At 43.3% G+C, this 22,709-nt stretch overlaps 1 protein-coding gene across 1 annotated transcript in view; it reads left to right on the plus strand.

The window, feature by feature from the left end:
- The first annotated feature begins 2,148 nt into the window (after positions 1-2,148).
- The window catches only part of LOC129832093 (short transient receptor potential channel 4-like), a 32,302-nt gene continuing 11,741 nt past the window's right edge, over positions 2,149-22,709 (plus strand). Inside the window, exons 1-6 of the mRNA XM_055895855.1 lie at positions 2,149-2,650; positions 5,426-5,613; positions 6,783-7,001; positions 17,947-18,087; positions 18,646-18,822; positions 19,727-19,927. Of these exons, the coding sequence (XP_055751830.1) occupies positions 5,455-5,613; positions 6,783-7,001; positions 17,947-18,087; positions 18,646-18,822; positions 19,727-19,927 (897 nt within the window). The 5' untranslated portion in view covers positions 2,149-2,650; positions 5,426-5,454. The remainder of the gene's footprint in view (positions 2,651-5,425; positions 5,614-6,782; positions 7,002-17,946; positions 18,088-18,645; positions 18,823-19,726; positions 19,928-22,709) is intronic.

The raw sequence follows: 22,709 nt of genomic DNA on the forward strand, positions 1-22,709 counted from the left end.
GGCTTGTAAGTAAGCATTTCACGGTAAGGTCTACAGTTGTTGTATTCCGCGCATGTGACAAATAAAGTTTGATTTATGTGAACTTCTTGCCATGCAAAACATGACACGGTGTGGCAAGGAGTGGCATGATAGGACAAACAAACTGGTGCCCAGGCTAAATGTACCAGCACATCACCATGTATTATAATCATAGAATAGGAATACAAGATGATCAGACATAGTGAATGTTCCCATGAGTATACCAGTTAAATTGTATGATTATGGTACTGGAAGTATACAGTATACAGCAATGGCCACTGAGATATTTCTACTGTAGGAACACATAACAGGACGTCAACAGGCTGGTAAAGGGAGATGACTGTCATATGGTTGATGAAGATTGGAGAGAGAGAGAGAGAGAGAGAGAGAGAGAGAGAGAGAGAGAGAGAGAGAGAGAGAGAGAGAGAGAGAGAGAGAGAGAGAGAGAGAGAGAGAGAGAGAGAGAGAGAGAGAGAGAGAGAGAGAGAGAGAGAGAGAGAGATGGGTAAGAGACAGCACTCAAATAATGTCTGTCACGCATTAGTATCCATATCAAGCTTCAGAACACAACCTTAACGTAAACCAATCCGTCATACACAGTCGGTGTTCCTGACCGTTACTAACAAAGGAAAAGATCCTTCAACTCTTCGTTCTGTCTCCTACTGCCTCTGAAAGGGCTGTGGGAGAGTACCTCCACACTCTGTCTCCTGCCTCTGACAGGGCTGTGGGAGAGGAATTTATAAAAGAATCAGTCTAAGAGATGGAGCATGTGCCACATCAACTTCCCTATCCTGTCCTCTCGTATCCTCTCTTAACTGTCAGCTTGTTTAAAGAAGGGAAGCATCGTTTTGACGTTGGGACATTTTCGACAACTCTGGGTGTGCTCTGTCCTGTCCTCCTGACTGTCCTTATTTTTTTAAGATGTGCAGTCTGCAGAATCACGGCCCTGCTGCCGGGGTGATGGGAAATATTCACAACTCGTGCCTCTGCTCTGTCTCACTGTCCATGATGATAGTGAGGAGAACAAAACCTGATGTTGCCATATGTTTACTTGAGCTTGTAAAACAAAGTAACCTCTTAATTATTGTAAGGATTGGTTGCGCATTGTTTCATCTTATGTAAGTTGTTTCTATAGAAAAGCTTCTCCAGTTGTATCTTGTTGGGACTTGATGAGTTGCTCTTAGATGTTCACTAAGACTGTGAGCACATCTACAGTACATGCTGATTGAAAATGCTCTAAGGATGATAACAATTGACAAATAATTCTGAAGATTTTAGGACACACTGCACAGAACATAAATGTTGCATGTCCCCAACTAAAAGTTCCAACATCAGGAAGTGCATTAGTCCTAACGCAATTTCTTCCATTTCTCAGCCCTCCTAACTAAACTAATTGAATGTAACTCAATCAGATTATTAATATTAATTCAATTAGAGTCAACTACGCCTCTTCAGTTCTCTAATGTGATAAAGACAACTGTTGAGCACGAACATGTGTTAAACTGTCAGAGCCATAGTAAATGTACTACTATGTTCAGCCCCTGTCCTCCTGCACTGGGGTTATTGTCTGTCTCTCTGTTCGCTTCAGGATGAACATCACCTGGCTGACATTGGAATTTACAATATTATTTACAATATTAAGTTCCCTCAGGAACGTTCTATAGTTCTGCCTTCTCCACCCCCTCTGTTCAGTCTTCCTAACCCTATCCAGAGGCTCCAAATTTAAAGCTATCACAATTCTCTTAGTTCTGCTTTATTCAGACGGAGCCTAATGAAGTTATTGAAGTGTCTGGAGGAGCATAATAAGGTTGTTCACTTCATCAGCTGCATCAACATCCCATGACAAATTCAATGGCACCTGTTACACCTCATGAAATAGTTCCACCTCATGTTTTTCTCCACTACATTATTGGAAAAGGTGTTGCTTAAATTAGAAAAGGGCCACTGAGTTAAATTTGCAGTGGTTTGGATATTCCCTGCAAGCTTTTACTTGTAATTATAAAATATATATTTTTTACCAATCAATCAATTCACATGGACACGCATCTCAAATGATGATAGTGGATTGCGCGTTCTGTGTTTACCCCTGCATGCTTTTCTTTTGCGAACATACACTCCTACTGAGTCACGAGATGCTCCTGTAGTCTATCAACCGAAGAGCGCGCGAAGCTGGAGGCAACGAAGAGGATGTGTGCGTCTCCTCAAATGGGCTTGATTGCGTGTTTGCGAATGTTTTGAACGAGGGTGGATTTCTTACACTTTAAAACATCCAAGATCACACCTTCTACTGAGCGGAATGCTTACGAGTCCCGGTAATTCTAATGGAATTATGTTGACAATTCTGTAATATAATTTATTTTGCAAATATCTTTGATCGCGACCAGAGAGGAAGACACTATTAGCTTGCTCTAATTATAACGTTGTTACTTTAGGCTCCTTATTCAGTATAGGCTACTTCTGTTAACTGGAATACACAAAGGAACAAGGTGGAATAGTTTTTCTTCGTCCTATGTCTGTTCTGCAACCCACAGAAGACCTGCTGTTGTAGGCCTATGTGTTTCAAGTAATGGAAGAGAGGTGTTTCATTTTTTGACAATCAAATGTCATAGTCAAAACGTACAGGACTGAGAGGGTAAGTTCAGCTGTGTTTTTGCTTGCGTGTATAATGCATTTGTATAGTATATTGGCATCGATGGGATGCCCTGCGAACAACCACATTGAACGTTTGAGGAAATCAATGGCTTTAGCCAAATTCAGTTATTACCAGCAGTTGATATCATATTAATTTGATAATAAACTAATACATAATTGAATTATCCATCAAATGTATATAATTGCTTTGCTGACTTTGTTGTTAGACTCTGGATTTTTGTCGATTTAGATTCTGCTGGATTTTTGCTTTACTGCCATGAACGTCAGAATAAGTCAACCTGGCCTCAGGGCAATTAGTAAGATGTATTATGTAAATCGGCCCCACTCTATTTAGTATTACACATTGCATAATGAATGGAACAGCAGTCATACAATATCCTATGAATTACAGGACGTATAGTATGTACACATAGGATGACTTAAGTTATCATATTTGGAGGACATATAAACTCAGCAAAAAAAGAAACGTTCCTTTTTCAGGACCCTGTCTTTCAAAGATGATTCTTAAAAATCCAAATAACTTCACAGATCTTCATTGTAAAGGGTTTAAACACTGTTTCCCATGCTTGTTCAATGAACCTTAAACAATTAATGAACATGCACCTGTGGAACAGCCGTTAAGACACTAACAGCTTACAGACGGTAGGCAATTAAGGTCACAGTTAGGAATACTTAGGACACTAAAGAGGCCTTTCTACTGACTCTGAAAAGCACCAAAATAAATATATCCAGGGTCCCTGCTCATCTGCATGAACGTGCCTTAGGCATGCTGCATGGAGGCATGAGGACTGCAGATGTGGCCAGGGCAATAAATTGCAATGTCCGTACTGTGAGACATCTAAGACGGCGCTACAGGGAGACAGGACGGACAGCTGATCGTCCTCGCAGTGGCAGACCATGTGTAACAACACCTGCACAGGATCGGTACATCTGAACATCACACCTGCGGGACAGGTACAGGATGGCAACAACAACTGCCCGAGTTACACCAGGAATGCACAATCCCTCCATCAGTGCTCAGACTGTCTGCAGTAGGCTGAGAGAGGCTGGACTGAGGGCTTGTAGGCCTATTGTAAGGCAGGTCCTCACCAGACATCACAACAATGTCGCCTATGGGCACAAACCCACCGTCGCTGGACCAGACAGGACTGGCAAAAAGTGCTCTTCACTGACGAGTCGCGGTTTTGTCTCACCACGGGTGATGGACGGATTCGCGTTTATCGACGAAGGAATGAGCGTTATACCTAGGCCTGTACTCTGGATCGGGATCGATTTGGAGGTGAAGCGTCCGTCATGGTCTGGGGGGTGTGTCACAGCATCATCGGACTAAGCTTGTTGTAATTGCAGGCAATCTCAATGCTGTATGTTACAAGGAAGACATCCTCCTCCCTCATGTGGTACCCTTCCTGCAGGCTCATCCTGACATGACCCTCCAGCATGACAATGCCACCAGCCATACTGCTCGTTCTGTGCGTGATTTCCTGCAAGACAGGAATGTCAGTGTTCTGCCATGGCCAGAGAAGAGCCCGGATCTCAATCCCATTGAGCACGTCTGGGACTTATTGGATCGGAGGGTGAGGGCTAGGGCTATTCCCCCCAGAAATGTCCAGGAACTTGCAAGTGCCTTGGTGGAAGAGTGGGGTAACATCTCACAGCAAGAACTGGCAAATCTGGTGCAGTCCATGAGGAGGAGATGCACTGCAGTACTTAATGCAGCTGGTGGCCACACCAGATACTGACTGTTACTTTTTATTTCAACCCCCCCCCCTTTGTTCAGGGACATATTATTCCATTTCTGTTAGTCACATGTCTGTGGAACTTGTTCAGTTTATATCTCAGTTGTTGAATCTTGTTATGTTCATACAAATATTTACACGTGTTAAGTTTGCCGAAAATAAATGCAGTTGACAGTGAGAAGATGTTTCTTTTCATGCTGAGTTTAGTATTATACGTCTTTCTCTGAGACCAGGTTGCTTTGTGCCTGCTAATAACAAGGGAGAATTACAGGGAGAATTTACATTGGTGGTTATAAAAATAAAGTGTTTTACCTTTATTTAACTAGGCAAGTCAGTTAAGAACAAATTCTTATTTACAACGCCGGCCAAACCTCTGGGCCAAGACTCTGGGCCAATTGTGTGCTGCCCTATGGTACTCCCAATCACTGCCGGATGTGATACAGCCTGGATGGTTAGGAGAATAATGACACTGATGATTTATGTAAAAGACATGGAGACATGTTGGTTGAGTGGGGTTGGGGGAATGGAATGGGTGGTTGGGGGTGGAGGCTCACTTCTTTTTGTTTCTATTCCTCTACATACTAAATGTATTGTTACTTTTTAAACTATTTAATATGATCATAATGATCAATACTTTGTATTTATGTACTTTTTTAAATGTTAAATTTTTATTTTGGAGTGGCAGCCCACAATTAAATACAATATGAACTGAATATGCAAGTTAAGTTATTTGAATTTGTATATTGAACCCCCCCCCCCCCCCCCCCCCACCAACGAAAAAATGACAACATAAATACAAATGTTGACACACAAAAAAACTTATTATACTTATTGGAGGTGCAAAGATGTAAATAAAATACCAAACGTCTGTCCAGTGAGTCCAGTCTGCATTAAGTAGTTTTCCTACTAGCAACCAAACCATTCACCCAACCATTACTGATCTGTGTCCCTGTCTCTGTCCACTGCCTCCCCAAAATGTAGATAAGAGTAATCAATGTTATCTAATCTAACCTGTCTAGGTGAGTGAGATTGCCTAGCAGTAGCAGCAATGTCTCAACTGTACTACCGGAGGACAGACAACTCCTCCTATAGGGACCGGATCCCTCTGCGGATTGTCAGGGCCGAGTCTGAACTGTCTGGCCTGGAGAAGAACTACCTGGGAGCAGTGGAGAAAGGAGACTACGCCTCAGTCAAACAGGCTCTAGAGGTAGGGATGCAGGGCGGAGAAGAAAGGGGGAGGGAGAACGGGAGGGGATGGTGGAGAAAGGAGACTATGCCTCAGTCAAACAGGCTCTAGAGGTAGGGATGCAGGGCGGAGAGGAAAAGGGGGAGGGAGGACGGGAGGGGATGGTGGAGAAAGGAGACTATGCCTCAGTCAAACAGGCTCTAGAGGTAAGGATGCAGGGCGGAGAAGAAAGGGGGAGGGAGGACGGGAGGGGATGGTGGAGAAAGGAGACTACGCCTCAGTCATACAGGCTCTAGAGGTAGGGATGCAGGGCGGAGAAGAAAGGGGGAGGGAGGACGGGAGGGGATGGTGGAGAAAGGAGACTATGCCTCAGTCAAACAGGCTCTAGAGGTAGGGATGCAGGGCGGAGAAGAAAGGGGGAGGGAGAACGGGAGGGGATGGTGGAGAAAGGAGACTATGCCTCAGTCAAACAGGCTCTAGAGGTAGGGATGCAGGGCGGAGAGGAAAGGGGGAGGGAGGAAGGGAGGGGATGGTGGAGAAAGGAGACTATGCCTCAGTCAAACAGGCTCTAGAGGTAGGGATGCAGGGCGGAGAGGAAAGGGGGAGGGAGGACGGGAGGGGATGGTGGAGAAAGGAGACTATGCCTCAGTCAAACAGGCTCTAGAGGTAGGGATGCAGGGCGGAGAAGAAAGGGGGAGGGAGGGAGGGGATGGTGGAGAAAGGAGACTATGCCTCAGTTAAACGGTCTCTGGAAGTAGGGAAGAAGGAAGGAGAGGGAGGGATGAGGGAGGAAGGGGGAGGGAGGGAAGGAGAAAGAGGTGGAGAGAAGGAGGAAGGGAGGGGAGATTAAGGAGGCAGTAGAAAGCATACTATACTTCCATCAAACAAGCTGTAGGGATGGAGGTAGTAGAGGGACGGGAGATGGAGAAAGGGAAGAGGTGAGGGAGGGAAGAGAAGGGAGGGAGAGAGGGGAGGGAGGGAGGGAGTGAAGGGAAAGGAGGAAGGAATGGAGAGATAGACAGGAAAAGGAAGGGAGGGAGGGACAGGAAGAGGGAAGGGAGGGAGGGAGGGAGAAAAGGAGGGAGGGATGAATAAGTCCCAGTACAATATCAATAAACATGATACAATTTGCTATCTTGATACCATAAAACTAAGTAATCATCCGTTGTCATTCCCCCTCCTGCTTGTAGGAAGCAGAGATATACTTCCGGATCAACATTAACTGTATAGACCCTTTGGGCCGCACAGCTCTGCTGATCGCTATAGAGAATGAGAACCTGGAGATTATAGAGCTGCTGCTCACCTATAACGTGTACGTCGGTGACGCTCTCCTACACGCCATCCGTAAAGAGGTGGTGGGGGCTGTGGAACTGCTGCTCAACCACAAGAAGCCCAGCGGGGAGAAACAGGTAGGATATTTACAGTGTGCTTCCCAAATGGCACTCTGTTGTTGAGTGTTGGCTATAGTCACTTGGTGGAGGGGTGACTAGCCTACATTCACCTGCATACAGCACACTGTCCTTGTGTTATCACATACCAATAGTCTACCTGCTTTACAATCCGACTGGTCTTGAGAAAGGCCTTAGACCTGACATGTCGACATAGAACAGTCTCTACTATATGCCCTCTTCTTGTTTTTCATGTGCATTACACTAAGCCATGCCCTACCAAGCACATACTCATTCCTATAAGGATACATTTATTTATTTATTTTTTGATATAACCTTTATTTAACTAGGCAAGTCAGTTAAGAACAAATTCCTATTTACAATGATGGCCTACCAAAAGGCAAAAGGCCTCCTGCGGGGACAGGGGCTGGGATTAAAAATATAAATAAATTAAATTAAAATATAGAACAAAACACACATCACGACAAGAGAGACAACACAATACTACATAAAGAGAGACCTAAGACAACAACATAGCAAGGAAGCAACACATGACAACACAACATGGTAGCAACACAACATGGCAGCAGCACAACATGGTAGCAGCACAAAACATGGTACAAACATTATTGGGCACAGACAACAGCACAAAGGGCAAGAAGGTAGAGACAACAATACATCACGCAAAGCAGCCACAGCTGTCAGTAAGAGTGTCCACGATTGAGTCTTTGAATTAAGAAATTGAGGTGAAACTATCCAGTTTGAGTGTTTGTTGCAGCTCGTTCCAGTCGCTAGCTGCAGCGAACTGAAAAGAAGCGCTTTGGGAACCTTTAACAGAATGTGACTGGCAGAACGGGTGTTGTATATGGAGGATGAAGGCTGTAGTAGATGTCTCAGATAGGGGGGAGTGAGGCCTAAGAGGGTTTTATAAATAAGCATCAACCAGTGGGTCTTGCAACAGGTATACAGAGATGACCAGTTTACAGAGGAGCATAGAGTGCAGTGATGTGTCCTATAAAGAGCATTGGTGGCAAATCTGATGACCGAATGGTAAAGAACAACTTCAACCCTATTTTATTTTTAAGGGGATAGTTCAGTTAAGACATTAGCACATTTAAGTGTATCAAATAAGATTACTTGCAACTAATAACCCCCCCTTTTTTCTATATAATGTCCCTACCCCCATTTCCACTGGTTGGAAGACATACACATTCAAGTCTAACTTTCAACTGAGATCTACATGGAGAAAATGTGCATGTGCATTTTACAAGTGTTTCTCCATGCTATTACACGCTGGATATTTGAACCATATAATGTTTGTGAATTACATATTTTTCCTCCCCCCCTCTTGCTTCTGCACATAATTCCCTTTTCACTTCTATCCCTGTATGTGTTGGTCTACTCTAATTAACAGGTTCTCTCAGAACTGCAATGAGATACGCTACTATGGGCGATTTACACATTTTCCCCATTCACTTGCACTCTGGATATTTGAACCATAATTCTTACAGTATATTCTCCACAGCATCTCTTCTACACATAATTCTTACAGTATATTCTCCACAGCATCTCTTCTACACATAATTCTTACAGTATATTCTCCACAGCATCTCTTCTACACATAATTCTTACAGTATATTCTCCACAGCATCTCTTCTACACATAATTCTTACAGTATATTCTCCACAGCATCTCTTCTACACATAATTCTTACAGTATATTCTCCACAGCATCTCTTCTACACATAATTCTTACAGTATATTCTCCACAGCATCTCTTCTACACATAATTCTTACAGTATATTCTCCACAGCATCTCTTCTACACATAATTCTTACAGTATATTCTCCACAGCATCTCTTCTACTCATAATTCTTACAGTATATTCTCCACAGCATCTCTTCTACACATAATTCTTACAGTATATTCTCCACAGCATCTCTTCTACACATAATTCTTACAGTATATTCTCCACAGCATCTCTTCTACACATAATTTCCTCTTCTCTTCCATCTCTGTGTTGATCTTGGTTGTATCCCAAAATGGAACCCTATTCCATATTTAGTGCACACTACCCTATAGGCCCATATCAAAATATAGTGCGCTATATAGGGAATATGGTGCCATTGAGACTTAGCCATGAACAGGTGAACAGAGGTATGCTAAAACAGACAGGGTCTCCCTGAGGTCTGAAAGAGAAAGCTTAACTCTGCTCGTCACTTTATTTAAATCACAGCTGATCCACTAGACTAGATCGTCCTCCCCTCATCTACTAGCCCTCCTGTGATTCCTCTATTCACAGTATGTTTATTTATACACTCTCTTAGTGATATGTTAATCATCTGATTTAAATTTCTGTTGACCTCTTTAGCAAACGAGTCAATAGGCATGTACTGTCTTTCATCTGTATAGGCTACTGATTTGTGTATACAGTGATATATCTGTAGCCTATTGACGACATCTTATTATGTGAAACTGTGAAAAGGTTACATGGTCGTACCGGTCCTAAGGATAAGGTCCTAAGGATAAATATTTTCAATATAATGGTAGTGATGGTAGAATAAATAGACATGTCGGGAAGATAGTCAAAATGACTTACAAAAACAAGCCAACTATTACCAAAAATGTATTTCCTGGGTTGGCAGGTAGCCTAGTGGTTAAGATCCTTAGGACAGTAACTGTAAAGGTTGTTGGTTCAAATCACTGAGCCGACTAGGTGAAAGATCTGTAGATTTGCACCTGAGCAAGGTGCTTAACCCCAGTTGCTATGGATAAGAGTGTCTACTAAAATGAAATCAAACTGAACTTTCCTACTGGTGTTAGGAAACAGGCTGTGAGTACTATGACAACAAAATGGGCCTACAGCTAACAAAGATATGGACACTCTCCCCATCAGAACTTATAGAACACTGGCAAAGCTACCTGCGAGGGAGCTCAAGGTATTTCTATCTGGTGTGATAGAAAAATTACATATTTATTTGATATTAATGGTTAACAATTCATATTTAACTAATAGTAAGACATTTATGTTCTACTAATGTTATGTTTTTATGGTTTCCACTCTAGTTCCCTGGAAGAGTTTAGAACAAACCCTCATTGTCTCATAATCATCCTGGCATCCCGTGCAGATAACCAGGAGATGAACCAAGGTGGCTTATTGGAGGGGTGGAACCATTCATGACTAAGCATTCTTAGTATCAGCCTTATAACAAACAGCATTATCTAGTGGTTGACTAGTGTCATTATTGCAATAATTAATTGGTATTAAATAAAGATGATTTTTTGAAGAAATGACAAAGTCTCTCTCACTTCATTAGAATATTCTGTATGCTCTGAAGGGGAGAGTACACATATGTGGGTGGGGAGCGAGGGAGCTCCAAGAAGCGGCACACACAAGGACAAGCTCAAAGCATTAGAAATAAATGCACAAACTGAAGGAAAATAGCGTCACTCGAATTACACAGATAATTGGGCACTTGCGAACAAGTATTTAGCGGCTGTACACATGTTTGAAACAGTAACAATATTGTCATGACATAATTAGGCCTAACTAAAGAGTGCACAAGTGAGAGTGGTGCTGTGGCCATCACAGAAACGACCAGGCAAAACTCTTCCCAACAAATGATACAATATATTGAATTATGATGTTAGCCTATTTGAACTCAACCATTTATCTTGAAAAAATACATTTTAGTGTGGCTATTACTCTCGTTTGCAGAGGGCCAAAAATACAACATGAAATGTAACTGGAAGACATACACAGTCCTGAAATGCAAACAACTTAATCAAATTACAGCGTAAATTATCAAGGTTACATTTATGTTTTAGCTAGTTTTAAACAAAGGACAGAAATAGAACAGAATACAGTAGGTCTGGCACACAAACACACACACACACACACACACACACACACACACACACACACACACACACACACACACACACACACACACACACACACACACACACACACACACACACACACACACACACACACACACACACACACACACACACACCATTACAGAGAAAGTCTACGGGGGCTGAACACTTCTCAAACACATTTTCAAAGACGTCAAAGAAAACTCCTACAGCACCAGAGCTGTGCTGAAACACTTTGGATTCAACTGAGGCCCTTTTAACTAGATGGACAAGAACGCATAGGGCCACCCATGCAGTTAGCTATTGAGACAATGTCTACATACATCATCCTGTATTACATCTGAATTAGGAATCTGTCCCTCCATCAGATGGAGAGAGAGAGAGAGAGATAGAGAGAAAGAGAGAGAGAGGAGTGTAATAGAAGAGTGTATTTATTCCCTCTCATCTTTCTATCAGAGGAGATTGTGGCATCTCTCTACTCTCTTTCTCCACCTCTCTTTCTCCACTCTACTGTATCTCCAACTCTCTTTCTCCATCTCTACTGTATCTCCACTTCTCTTTCTCCATCTCTCTTTCTCCATATCTACTGTATCTCCACTTCTCTTTCTCCATCTCTACTGTATCTCCACCTCTTTCTCCATCTCTACTGTATCTCCATCTCTCTTTCTCCATATCTACTGTATCTCCACTTCTCTTTCTCCATCTCTACTGTATCTCCAACTCTCTTTCTCCATCTCTACTGTATCTCCACCTCTCTTTCTCCATCTCTACTGTATCTCCACCTCTCTTTCTCCATATCTACTGTATCTCCACTTCTCTTTCTCCATCTCTACTGTATCTCCAACTCTCTTTCTCCATCTCTACTGTATCTCCACCTCTCTTTCTCCATCTCTACTGTATCTCCAACTTTCTTTCTCCACTCTACTGTATCTCCACCTCTCTTTCTCCACTCTACTGTATCTCCAACTTTCTTTCTCCATCTCTACTGTATCTCCACCTCTCTTTCTCCATCTCTACTGTATCTCCAACTCTCTTTCTCCATCTCTACTGTATCTCCACCTCTCTTTCTCCACCTCTCTTTCTCCCCTTCTCTTTCTCCATCTCTACTGTATCTCCACCTCTCTTTCTCCATCTCTACTGTATCTCCACCTCTCTTTCTCCATCTCTACTGTATCTCCACCTCTCTTTCTCCATCTATACTGTATCTCCACCTCTCTTTCTCCACCTCTCTTTCTCCATCTCTCTTTCTCCCCTTCTCTTTCTCCATCTCTCTTTCGCCACTTCTCTTTCTCCATCTCTACTGTATCTCAACCTTTCTTTCTCCACTTCTCTTTCTCCATCTCTACTGTATCTCAATCTCTACTGTATCTCCACCTCTCTTTCTCCACTCTACTGTATCTCCACCTCTCTTTCTCCATCTCTACTGTATCTCCATCTCTACTGTATCTCCATCTCTACTGTATCTCCACTTCTCTTTCTCCACTCTACTGTATCTCCACCTCTCTTTCTCCACTCTACTGTATCTCCACCTCTCTTTCTCCACTCTACTGTATCTCCACCTCTCTTTAGCCATCTCTCTTTCTCCATCTCTACTGTATCTCCACCTCTCTTTCTCCATCTCTACTGTATCTCCACCTCTCTTTCTCCATCTCTACTGTATCTCCAACTCTCTTTCGCCATCTCTCTTTCTCCACTCTACTGTATCTCCACCTCTCTTTCTCCATCTCTACTGTATCTCCATCTCTACTGTATCTCCATCTCTACTGTATCTCCACTTCTCTTTCTCCACTCTACTGTATCTCCACCTCTCTTTCTCCACTCTACTGTATCTCCACTTCTCTTTCTCCACTCTACTGTATCTCCACTTCTCTTTCTCCATCTCTACTGTATCTCAATCTCTACTGTATCTCCACCTCTCTTTCTCCACTCTACTGTATCTCCACCTCTCTTTCTCCATCTCTACTGTATCTCCATCTCTACTGTATCTCCATCTCTACTGTATCTCCACTTCTCTTTCTCCACTCTACTGTATCTCCACCTCTCTCCACTCTACTGTATCTCCACCTCTCTTTCTCCACTCTACTGTATCTCCACCTCTCTTTAGCCATCTCTCTTTCTCCATCTCTACTGTATCTCCACCTCTCTTTCTCCATCTCTACTGTATCTCCACCTCTCTTTCTCCATCTCTACTGTATCTCCCTCTCTCTTTCTCCATCTCTACTGTATCTCCACCTCTCTTTCGCCATCTCTCTTTCTCCACTCTACTGTATCTCCACCTCTCTTTCTCCATATCTACTGTATCTCCACTTCTCTTTCTCCATCTCTACTGTATCTCCAACTCTCTTTCTCCATCTCTACTGTATCTCCACCTCTCTTTCTCCATCTCTACTGTATCTCCAACTTTCTTTCTCCACTCTACTGTATGTCCACCTCTCTTTCTCCACTCTACTGTATCTCCAACTTTCTTTCTCCATCTCTACTGTATCTCCACCTCTCTTTCTCCATCTCTACTGTATCTCCAACTCTCTTTCTCCATCTCTACTGTATCTCCACCTCTCTTTCTCCACTCTACTGTATCTCCACCTCTTTCTCCACTCTACTGTATCTCCACTTCTCTTTCTCCATCTCTACTGTATCTCCACCTCTCTTTCTCCATCTCTACTGTATCTCCACCTCTCTTTCTCCACTCTACTGTATCTCCAACTCTCTTTCTCCATCTCTACTGTATCTCCACTTCTCTTTCTCCATCTCTCTTTCTCCATATCTACTGTATCTCCACTTCTCTTTCTCCATCTCTACTGTATCTCCAACTCTCTTTCTCCATCTCTACTGTATCTCCACCTCTCTTTCTCCATCTCTACTGTATCTCCAACTTTCTTTCTCCACTCTACTGTATCTCCACCTCTCTTTCTCCACTCTACTGTATCTCCAACTTTCTTTCTCCATCTCTACTGTATCTCCACCTCTCTTTCTCCATCTCTACTGTATCTCCAACTCTCTTTCTCCATCTCTACTGTATCTCCACCTCTCTTTCTCCACCTCTCTTTCTCCCCTTCTCTTTCTCCATCTCTACTGTATCTCCACCTCTCTTTCTCCATCTCTACTGTATCTCCACCTCTCTTTCTCCATCTCTACTGTATCTCCACCTCTCTTTCTCCATCTATACTGTATCTCCACCTCTCTTTCTCCACCTCTCTTTCTCCATCTCTCTTTCTCCCCTTCTCTTTCTCCATCTCTCTTTCGCCACTTCTCTTTCTCCATCTCTACTGTATCTCCACCTTTCTTTCTCCACTTCTCTTTCTCCATCTCTACTGTATCTCAATCTCTACTGTATCTCCACCTCTCTTTCTCCACTCTACTGTATCTCCACCTCTCTTTCTCCATCTCTACTGTATCTCCATCTCTACTGTATCTCCATCTCTACTGTATCTCCACTTCTCTTTCTCCACTCTACTGTATCTCCACCTCTCTTTCTCCACTCTACTGTATCTCCACCTCTCTTTCTCCACTCTACTGTATCTCCACCTTTCTTTAGCCATCTCTCTTTCTCCATCTCTACTGTATCTCCACCTCTCTTTCTCCATCTCTACTGTATCTCCACCTCTCTTTCTCCATCTCTACTGTATCTCCAACTCTCTTTCGCCATCTCTCTTTCTCCACTCTACTGTATCTCCACCTCTCTTTCTCCATCTCTACTGTATCTCCATCTCTACTGTATCTCCATCTCTACTGTATCTCCACTTCTCTTTCTCCACTCTACTGTATCTCCACCTCTCTTTCTCCACTCTACTGTATCTCCACTTCTCTTTCTCCACTCTACTGTATCTCCACTTCTCTTTCTCCATCTCTACTGTATCTCCACCTCTCTTTCTCCATCTCTACTGTATCTCCACCTCTCTTTCTCCATCTCTACTGTATCTCCACCTCTCTTATTCCATCTCTACTGTATCTCCACCTCTCTTTCTCCATCTCTACTGTATCTCCACCTCTCTTATTCCATCTCTACTGTATCTCCACGTCTCTTTCTCCATCTCTACTGTATCTCCACCTCTCTTATTCCATCTCTACTGTATCTCCACCTCTCTTTCTCCATCTCTACTGTATCTCCACCTCTCTTTCTCCATCTCTCTTTCTCCATCTCTACTGTATCTCCACCTCTCTTTCTCCATCTCTTCTGAGTGAGTTTAGAGATAATGATAGTAAGGTCAAACTCCATCTCAACAACATGACCTAACTGGCAGCGATGCTAGTCATTGTTTCAACATCACTTTGTTATGCAAACACATTATCTGGACCACACACGAATGCACGCACACCATCAGGAACATCAGAAATCAATGGCAAGAAGACCTGTGGTTTATGGGAACATCACTTAGATCTGAGTTGTTGCAGTAAAGGGAACAGTAATGTAATACTGTTAGCTAGTATTTCCTCATACTGTAAGTGAAGTGGTCACTCAAGTGCCTCTTTCCTTATCATCTCCTCCCAGAGGGAGACCAATCAGACTGTGCCAAATGGCACCCTATTCCCTATATAGTGCACTACTTTTGACCAGAGCCATATGATGGTGCCATTTGGGACTCACATTAAATGATTAAAACCTGTCAATCAGTCAATCAAATTGATTTATAAAGCAGATGTCATGAAGTGCTTTTACAGAAACTCAGCCAAACACCTCATAGAAAAGAACTATGCAGATATGTAGAAGCATGGTGGCTAGGAATAACTCCCTAGAAAGGCAGGAACCTAGGAATTAACCTAGAGAGGAACGAGGCTCTGAGGGGTGGCCAGTCCTATTCTGTCTGTGTCCGGTGGAGATTATAAGAGTACATGGTAATTAAGTATGGTAATTAAGACCAGATCATTCTTCAAGATGTTCAAACGTTCATAGATGACCAGAAGGTACATGAAAAGTTGGCTTTTCATAGCCGAGCACTCAGAGGTTGAGACAGAAGGTGCAGTAGAGAGAGAGAGCGAGAGAGAGAGGGAGAAAAAAATGTGGAAACACCAGGTCAGGGACAAGGTAGCACATCCAGTGAACAGGTCAGGGTTCCATAGCCGCAGGTAGAACAGCAAAAACTGGATCAGCAGCACGACCAGATGGACATGGGACAGCCAGGAGTCGCCAAGCCAGGTAGCCCTGAGGCATGGTCCTAGGGCTCAGGTCCTCCGGGAAAAGAGAAAGAGAGCAAAAGAGAGATTGAACAAGTAGAGGGAGCATACAGTACTTAAGATTTAAAAAAGGACACCAGATAAGACAGGAGAATTACAGACAGACTGACCCTAGCCCCCTGGCATATAGACTACTGCAGCGTAGATACTGGACACCGAGATGTGGGCGGGGGGGGGGGGGGGGGGGGGGGGGGCGGGACACTACGGCCATGTCCGACGATACCCTGGGACAGGGCTAACCAGGCAGGATATAACCCTACCCACTTTTCCAAAGCACAGCCCCCACACTACCAGAGGGATATCATTAGACCACCTTACCCCTGAGACAAGGTGGAGTATGGCCCATGAAGATCTCCCTCAACGCAAGAGCCCGAGGGGGCGCAAAATCGGATAGGAAGATCACGTCAGTGTCTCAACCCACTCAAGTCGAGTATAGCGATATTCAATGTGATGCAACCCTCCTAGGGACGGCATGGGAGAGCACTAGCAAGAGAGTGACTCATAGGGTCAGAGGCAGAGAATCCCATTGGAGAGAGGGGAGCCAGCCAGGCAGAGACAGCATGGGTGGTTTGTCACTCCAGTGCCTTGCCATTCACGTTCGAACCCCTGGGCCAGACTTTACTCAATCATAGGACCTACTGAAGAGATGAGTCTTCATTATTTAAAGACTTAAAGGTTGAGACCTAGTCTGCGTCTCTCACATGGATCAGTAGACCATTCCATAAAATGTAGCTCTATAGGAGAAAGCCCTGCCTCTAGCTGTTTGCTTAGAAATTCTAACAATAAGGAGGCATGCGTCTTGTGAGCTTACGTATAGGTATGTACGGCAGGACCAAATTAGAGAGATAGTTAGGAGCAAGTCCATGTAATGCTTTGTAGGTTATCAGTAAAACCTTGAAATCAGCCTTAGCCTTAACAGGAAGCCAGAGGCTTGTGCTGGAGTAATATGATCAAATGTTTTGGTTCTAGTCAAGATTTTAGCAGCCGTATTTAGCAATAGCTGACATTTGTTTAGTGCTTTATCCGGGTTGCCGGAGAGTAGACTTTTGCAGTAGTCTAATCTTGATGTGACAAAAGCATGGATTAGCTTTTCGGCATCATTTTTGGACTAAAAGTTTCATATTTTTGCTATAATACGAAGATGAAAAAAAGCTGCTCTTGAAATATTTTTCATATGTTCGTCAAAAGAGAGATCAGGATACAGAGTAACGCTGAGGTCCTTCACAGTTTTATTTGAGATGACTGTACAACCATCAACATTAATTGTCAGATCAAACAGCAGATCTCTTTGTTTCGTGGGACCTGTAACTAGCATCTCTGTTTTGTCTGTGTTTAAAAGTAAAACATGTTCCTTATGTCTGAAACACAGTCTTCCAGGGTAGGCAATTTTGGGGCTTCACCATGTTTCATGGAAATGTACAGCTGTGTATCTCTTGACGTTATGTTTCAGAATAACATCACCAAGAGGTAGCATATATAGTGAAAACAATAGTGATCCTTAAACAGATCCTTGCATAGCGGTTCCTCTGTAATAGAGCAGCTGGTCCTCTGTAATCAACACACACACACACACACACACACACACACACACACACACACACACACACACACACACACACACACACACACACACACACACACACACACACACACACACACACACACACACACACACACACACAGCTTCTCAAGTAAATCCTAAACCATGTACCTCTATTGTATTGGTTCATAAAGGAAACATTATGGTAGTATTGATATTGATAATACTATTATGTTGTTATGAATTCAGTTTGGTTGAATTCAGTTTTCCTTCTTCAATCGATATCTGGATTGAACACATCTTTTGTCTCTTGCCCATCATCATCCCTATCTGACTATGACCCATATTTATCTCTTCCCCGCCCTCTCCCCAGGTTCCTCCCATCCTATTGGACAAGCAGTTCTCTGACTTCACTCCTGACATCACACCCATCATTCTAGCAGCTCACACCAACAACTATGAGATCATCAAACTGCTGGTGCAGAAGGGGGTGTCTGTGCCCCAGCCACATGAGGTGGGTCTGAATCAGGATATATGCTACACAATGGTTTAGTACTATGGTAAATGATAAAATACTACATGCTACAGTATGATATAGTACGTAATGTAGTACAGTACAATAGTCACAGCAGGCTACACTACACTACAGTATGATACAATAGTTGAGTACAGTATGATAGTTACAATACTGTCACGGCTCTTGTCGGAATGAGTGGACCAAAGCGCAGCGTGGTAAGTGTTCATGATAAATGTATTACTCAAAATACTCGCACAAAATAACAAAGAGGAAAAACCGAAACAGTCCTGTCAGGTGCAGACACTAAACAGAAAACAACAACCCACAAAACCTAAAACGAAAAAGGACAACTTATATATGATTCCCAATCAGAGACAACGATGAACAGCTGCCTCTGATTGGGAACCACACCAACATAGAAATAAAGAAACTAGAATGCCCACCCTAGTCACACCCTGGCCTAACCAAAATAGAGAATAAAAACCTTTCTATGGCCAGGGCGTGACAAATACTGCCCTCCCTCCACTAACTCTCCAGTACATATGTGTGTTCCAGGTGCGCTGTAACTGCATGGAGTGCGTGTCCAGCTCTGATGTGGATAGTCTTCGTCACTCCCGCTCACGTCTCAACATCTACAAGGCCCTGGCCAGCCCATCACTACTGGCCCTCTCCAGTGAAGACCCTTTCCTCACAGCTTTCCAGCTCTCCTGGGAACTACAAGAACTCAGCAAGGTGGGGGTTTTAACAGATATTTGCTAAGTTTATTTAATTAAATTAAATTGAGCTGGAGGATGAGTTTGAGTCAAAGAAGAGTGAGAAGTTGTCTCAGCAGTGTACTTTATAAGCAGTTTATGGACTATTAATGTACATACTTAATTGTTATTTGGAACATAAGGCTTCCACAGAGAGTGCCACAAACGCCCATCTTCTGCCTTTTAGGAGATGGACGGTGTTCCATGACAGTGTTTATTTGTGCTCGACTTTTAACTAACAGTTTATTCCTGTTTCAGGTTAGGAAAGAGTTTAAGTCGGAGTATAAGGAGTTGTCCTAGCAGTATAAAGACTTTATAAGGAGTTGTCCTAGCAGTATAAAGACTTTATAAGGAGTTGTCCTCGCAGTATAAAGACTTTATAAGGAGTTGTCCTAGCAGTATAAAGACTTTATAAGGAGTTGTCCTAGCAGTATAAAGACTTTATAAGGAGTTGTCCTAGCAGTATAAAGACTTTATAAGGAGTTGTCCTAGCAGTATAAAGACTTTATAAGGAGTTGTCCTAGCAGTATAAAGACTTTATAAGGAGTTGTCCTAGCAGTATAAAGACTTTATAAGGAGTTGTCCTAGCAGTATAAAGACTTTATAAGGAGTTGTCCTAGCAGTATAAAGACTTTATAAGGAGTTGTCCTAGCAGTATAAAGACTTTATAAGGAGTTGTCCTAGCAGTATAAAGACTTTATAAGGAGTTGTCCTAGCAGTATAAAGACTTTATAAAGAGTTGTCCTAGCAGTATAAAGACTTTATAAGGAGTTGTCCTCGCAGTATAAAGACTTTATAAGGAGTCGTCCTAGCAGTATAAAGACTTTATAAAGAGTTTTTAACTAGTTTATTGACTGTTAACTAACAGGTCCTGACTGTTTCAGGTGGAGAATGAGTTTATGTCGGAGTATGAGGAGCTATCTCAGCAGTGTAAACAGTTTGCCAAGGACCTGTTGGACCAAACCAGGAGCTCCAGAGAACTAGAGCTGATCCTGAACTACAGAGACGACATCAACCCTCTACTGGATGAGAACACCAATGACCTGGCCAGACTCAAACTGGCTATCAAATACACACAGAAAGAGGTAAGACAAAACCAATGTTTCCTCAGGAAAATGTGTTTATTGTCATTTTTCTGCTTGTTGAAGCTTGGCCAGGTGACTCTCTCTCCCAATGTACAGCTGAGGGTTTTACATGTTGTATTTCAGTGGATAAAGCATGAAGCTAACGTCTGCTGTTATCTTTAAAATAGGATTGAGAAGTAGTAGATTGCCGGATTTGGGTGGAGACTTCCTATGGGAGTTGTAATTCTGTGGTAATCACCAGGCTGTGTCTGAAAATGGAATCCTTCCTTAGTAAAACAACACATTACTGGAGCTACACAACATGACCAAAACCTGCTCGTCGAACATCTCATTCCAAAATCATGGGCATTCATATAGAGTTGGTCCCCTGTTTGCTGCTATAACAGCCTCTACTCTTTTGGCAAAGCTTTCCACTAATGTTTGAACATTGCTGCTGGGACTTGCGTCCATTCAGCCACAAGAGCATTAGTGAGGTTGGGCGCTGATGTTGGGCGATTAGACATGGCTCGCAGTCTGCATTCCAATTCATCCCAAAGATGTTCGATGGGGTTGAGGTCAGGGCTCTGTGCAGGCCAGTCAAGTTCTTCCACACCGATCTCAACAAACCATTTCTATATGCATCTCGCTTTGTGCACGGGGGCAGTGTCATGCTGAAACAGTAAAGGTCCTTCCCCAAACTGTTGGCAGTAAGTTGGAAGCACAGAATTGTCTAGAATGTCATTGTATGCTGTAGCGTTAAGATTTCCCTTCACTGGAACTAAGGGGCCTAGCCGAACCATGAAAAATTAGCCCCAGACCATTATTCCTCCTCCACCAAACTTTACAGTTGGTACTCTGCATTTGGGAAGGTAGCGTTCTCCTGGCATTCGCCAAACCCAGATTGGTCCGTCGGACTCCCAGATAGTGAAGCGTGATTCATCACACCAGAGAACACATTTTTACTGCTCCAGAGTCCAATGGCGGTGAGCTTTACACCACTCCAGCTGACGCTTGGGATTGCGCATAATGATCATAGGCTCGTGTGCGGATACTCTGCCATGGAAACCCATTTCATGAAGCTCCTGACGAGCAGTTCAAGTGCTGACGTTGTTTCCAGAAGCAGTTTGGAACTCGGTAGTGTGTGTTGCAACCGAGGACGATTTTTAAAAAGCTACGTTCTTCAGCACTCTGCGGTCCCATTCTGTGAGCTTATGTGGCCTACCACTTCGTGGATGAGCCATTGTCGCTTCACAATAAGTTTCCACTTCACAATAACAGCACTTACAGTTGACCGGGGCAGCTCTAGCAATGCAATAATTTGATGAACTGACTTGTTGGAATGGTGGCATCCTATGAAGGTGCCACTTTGAAACTCACTGAGCTCTTCAGTAAGGCCATTCTACTGCCAATGTTTGTCTATGGAGTTTGCAGTCAATGGAAACATAAATACCTTATTTACATAAGTATTCAGACCCTCTGCTATGAGACTCGAAATTGAGCTCGGGTGCATCCTGTTTCCATTGATGATCCTCGACATGTTTCTACAACCTGATTGGAGTCCACATGTTGTAAATTCAATTGATTGGATATGATTTGGAAAGGCACACACCTCTCTATATAAGGTCCCACAGTTATATAAGGTCCCATGTCAGAGCAAAAACCAAGCCATGAGGTCGAAGGAATTATCAGTAGAGCTCCGAGGTAGGATTGTATCGAGGCATAGATCTGGGGAAGGTTACCAAAAAAAATCTGCAGCATTGAAGGTCCCCAAGAACAGTGGCCTCCCTCATTCTTAAATGGAAGACGTTTGGAACCACCAAGACTCTTCCTAGAGCTGGCCGCCTGGCCAAACTGAGCATTAGAGGGAGAAGGGCCTTGGTCAGGGAGGTGACCAAGAACCCGATGGTCCCTCTGACAGAGCTCCAGAGTTCCTCTGTGGAGATGGGAGAAAATTCAAGAAGGACAACCATCTCTGCAGCACTCCACCAATCAGGCCTTTATGGTAGAGTGGCCAGACGGAAGCCACTCCTCAGTAAAAGGCACCTGACCGCACGCGTGTAGTTTGCAAAAGGCACCTAATGACTCTCAGACCACGAGAATAAAGATTCTCTGGTCTGATGAAACCAAGATTGAACTCTTTGGCCTGAATGCCAAGCGTCACATCTGGAGGAAACATCTGGCATCATCCCGACGGTGAAGTATGGTGGTGGCAGCATCATGCTGTGGGGATGTTTTTCAGCGGCAGGACCAGGAAGACTAGTCAGGATCGAGACAAAGATGAACGGAGCAAAGTACAAAGAGATCCTTGACGTAAACCTGCTCAAGAGTTCAGACTGGGGTAAAGGCTCACCTTCCAATAGGACAAAGACACTAAGCACACAGCCAAGACAATGCAGGAGTGGCTTCGGGACAAGTCTCTGAATGTCCTTGAGTGGCCCAGCCAAAGCCCGGACTTGAACCGAATCTCTGGAGAGACCTGAAAATAGCTGTGCAGCAACACTCCCCATCCAACCTAACAGAGGTTGAGAGGATCTGAAGAGAGGAATGGGAGAAACTCCCCAAACAGGTGTTCCAAGCTTGTAGCGTCATACCCAAGAAGACTCGAGACAGTAATCGCTGTCAAAGGTGCTTCAACAAAGTAAATGGTCTGAATACTTAAGTAAATGTGATATTTCAGTGTTTTATTTTTTTTATAAATTTGGCAAACTTTTCAAAAAATGTGTTTATGCTTTCTCATTATGGGGTATTGTGTGTAGATTGATGCGGGGAAAAAAGTGATTTAATACATTTTCGAATAAGGCTG

This window comes from Salvelinus fontinalis, chromosome 33, assembly GCF_029448725.1.
Source record: "Salvelinus fontinalis isolate EN_2023a chromosome 33, ASM2944872v1, whole genome shotgun sequence".
Lineage (NCBI taxonomy): Eukaryota > Metazoa > Chordata > Actinopteri > Salmoniformes > Salmonidae > Salvelinus > Salvelinus fontinalis.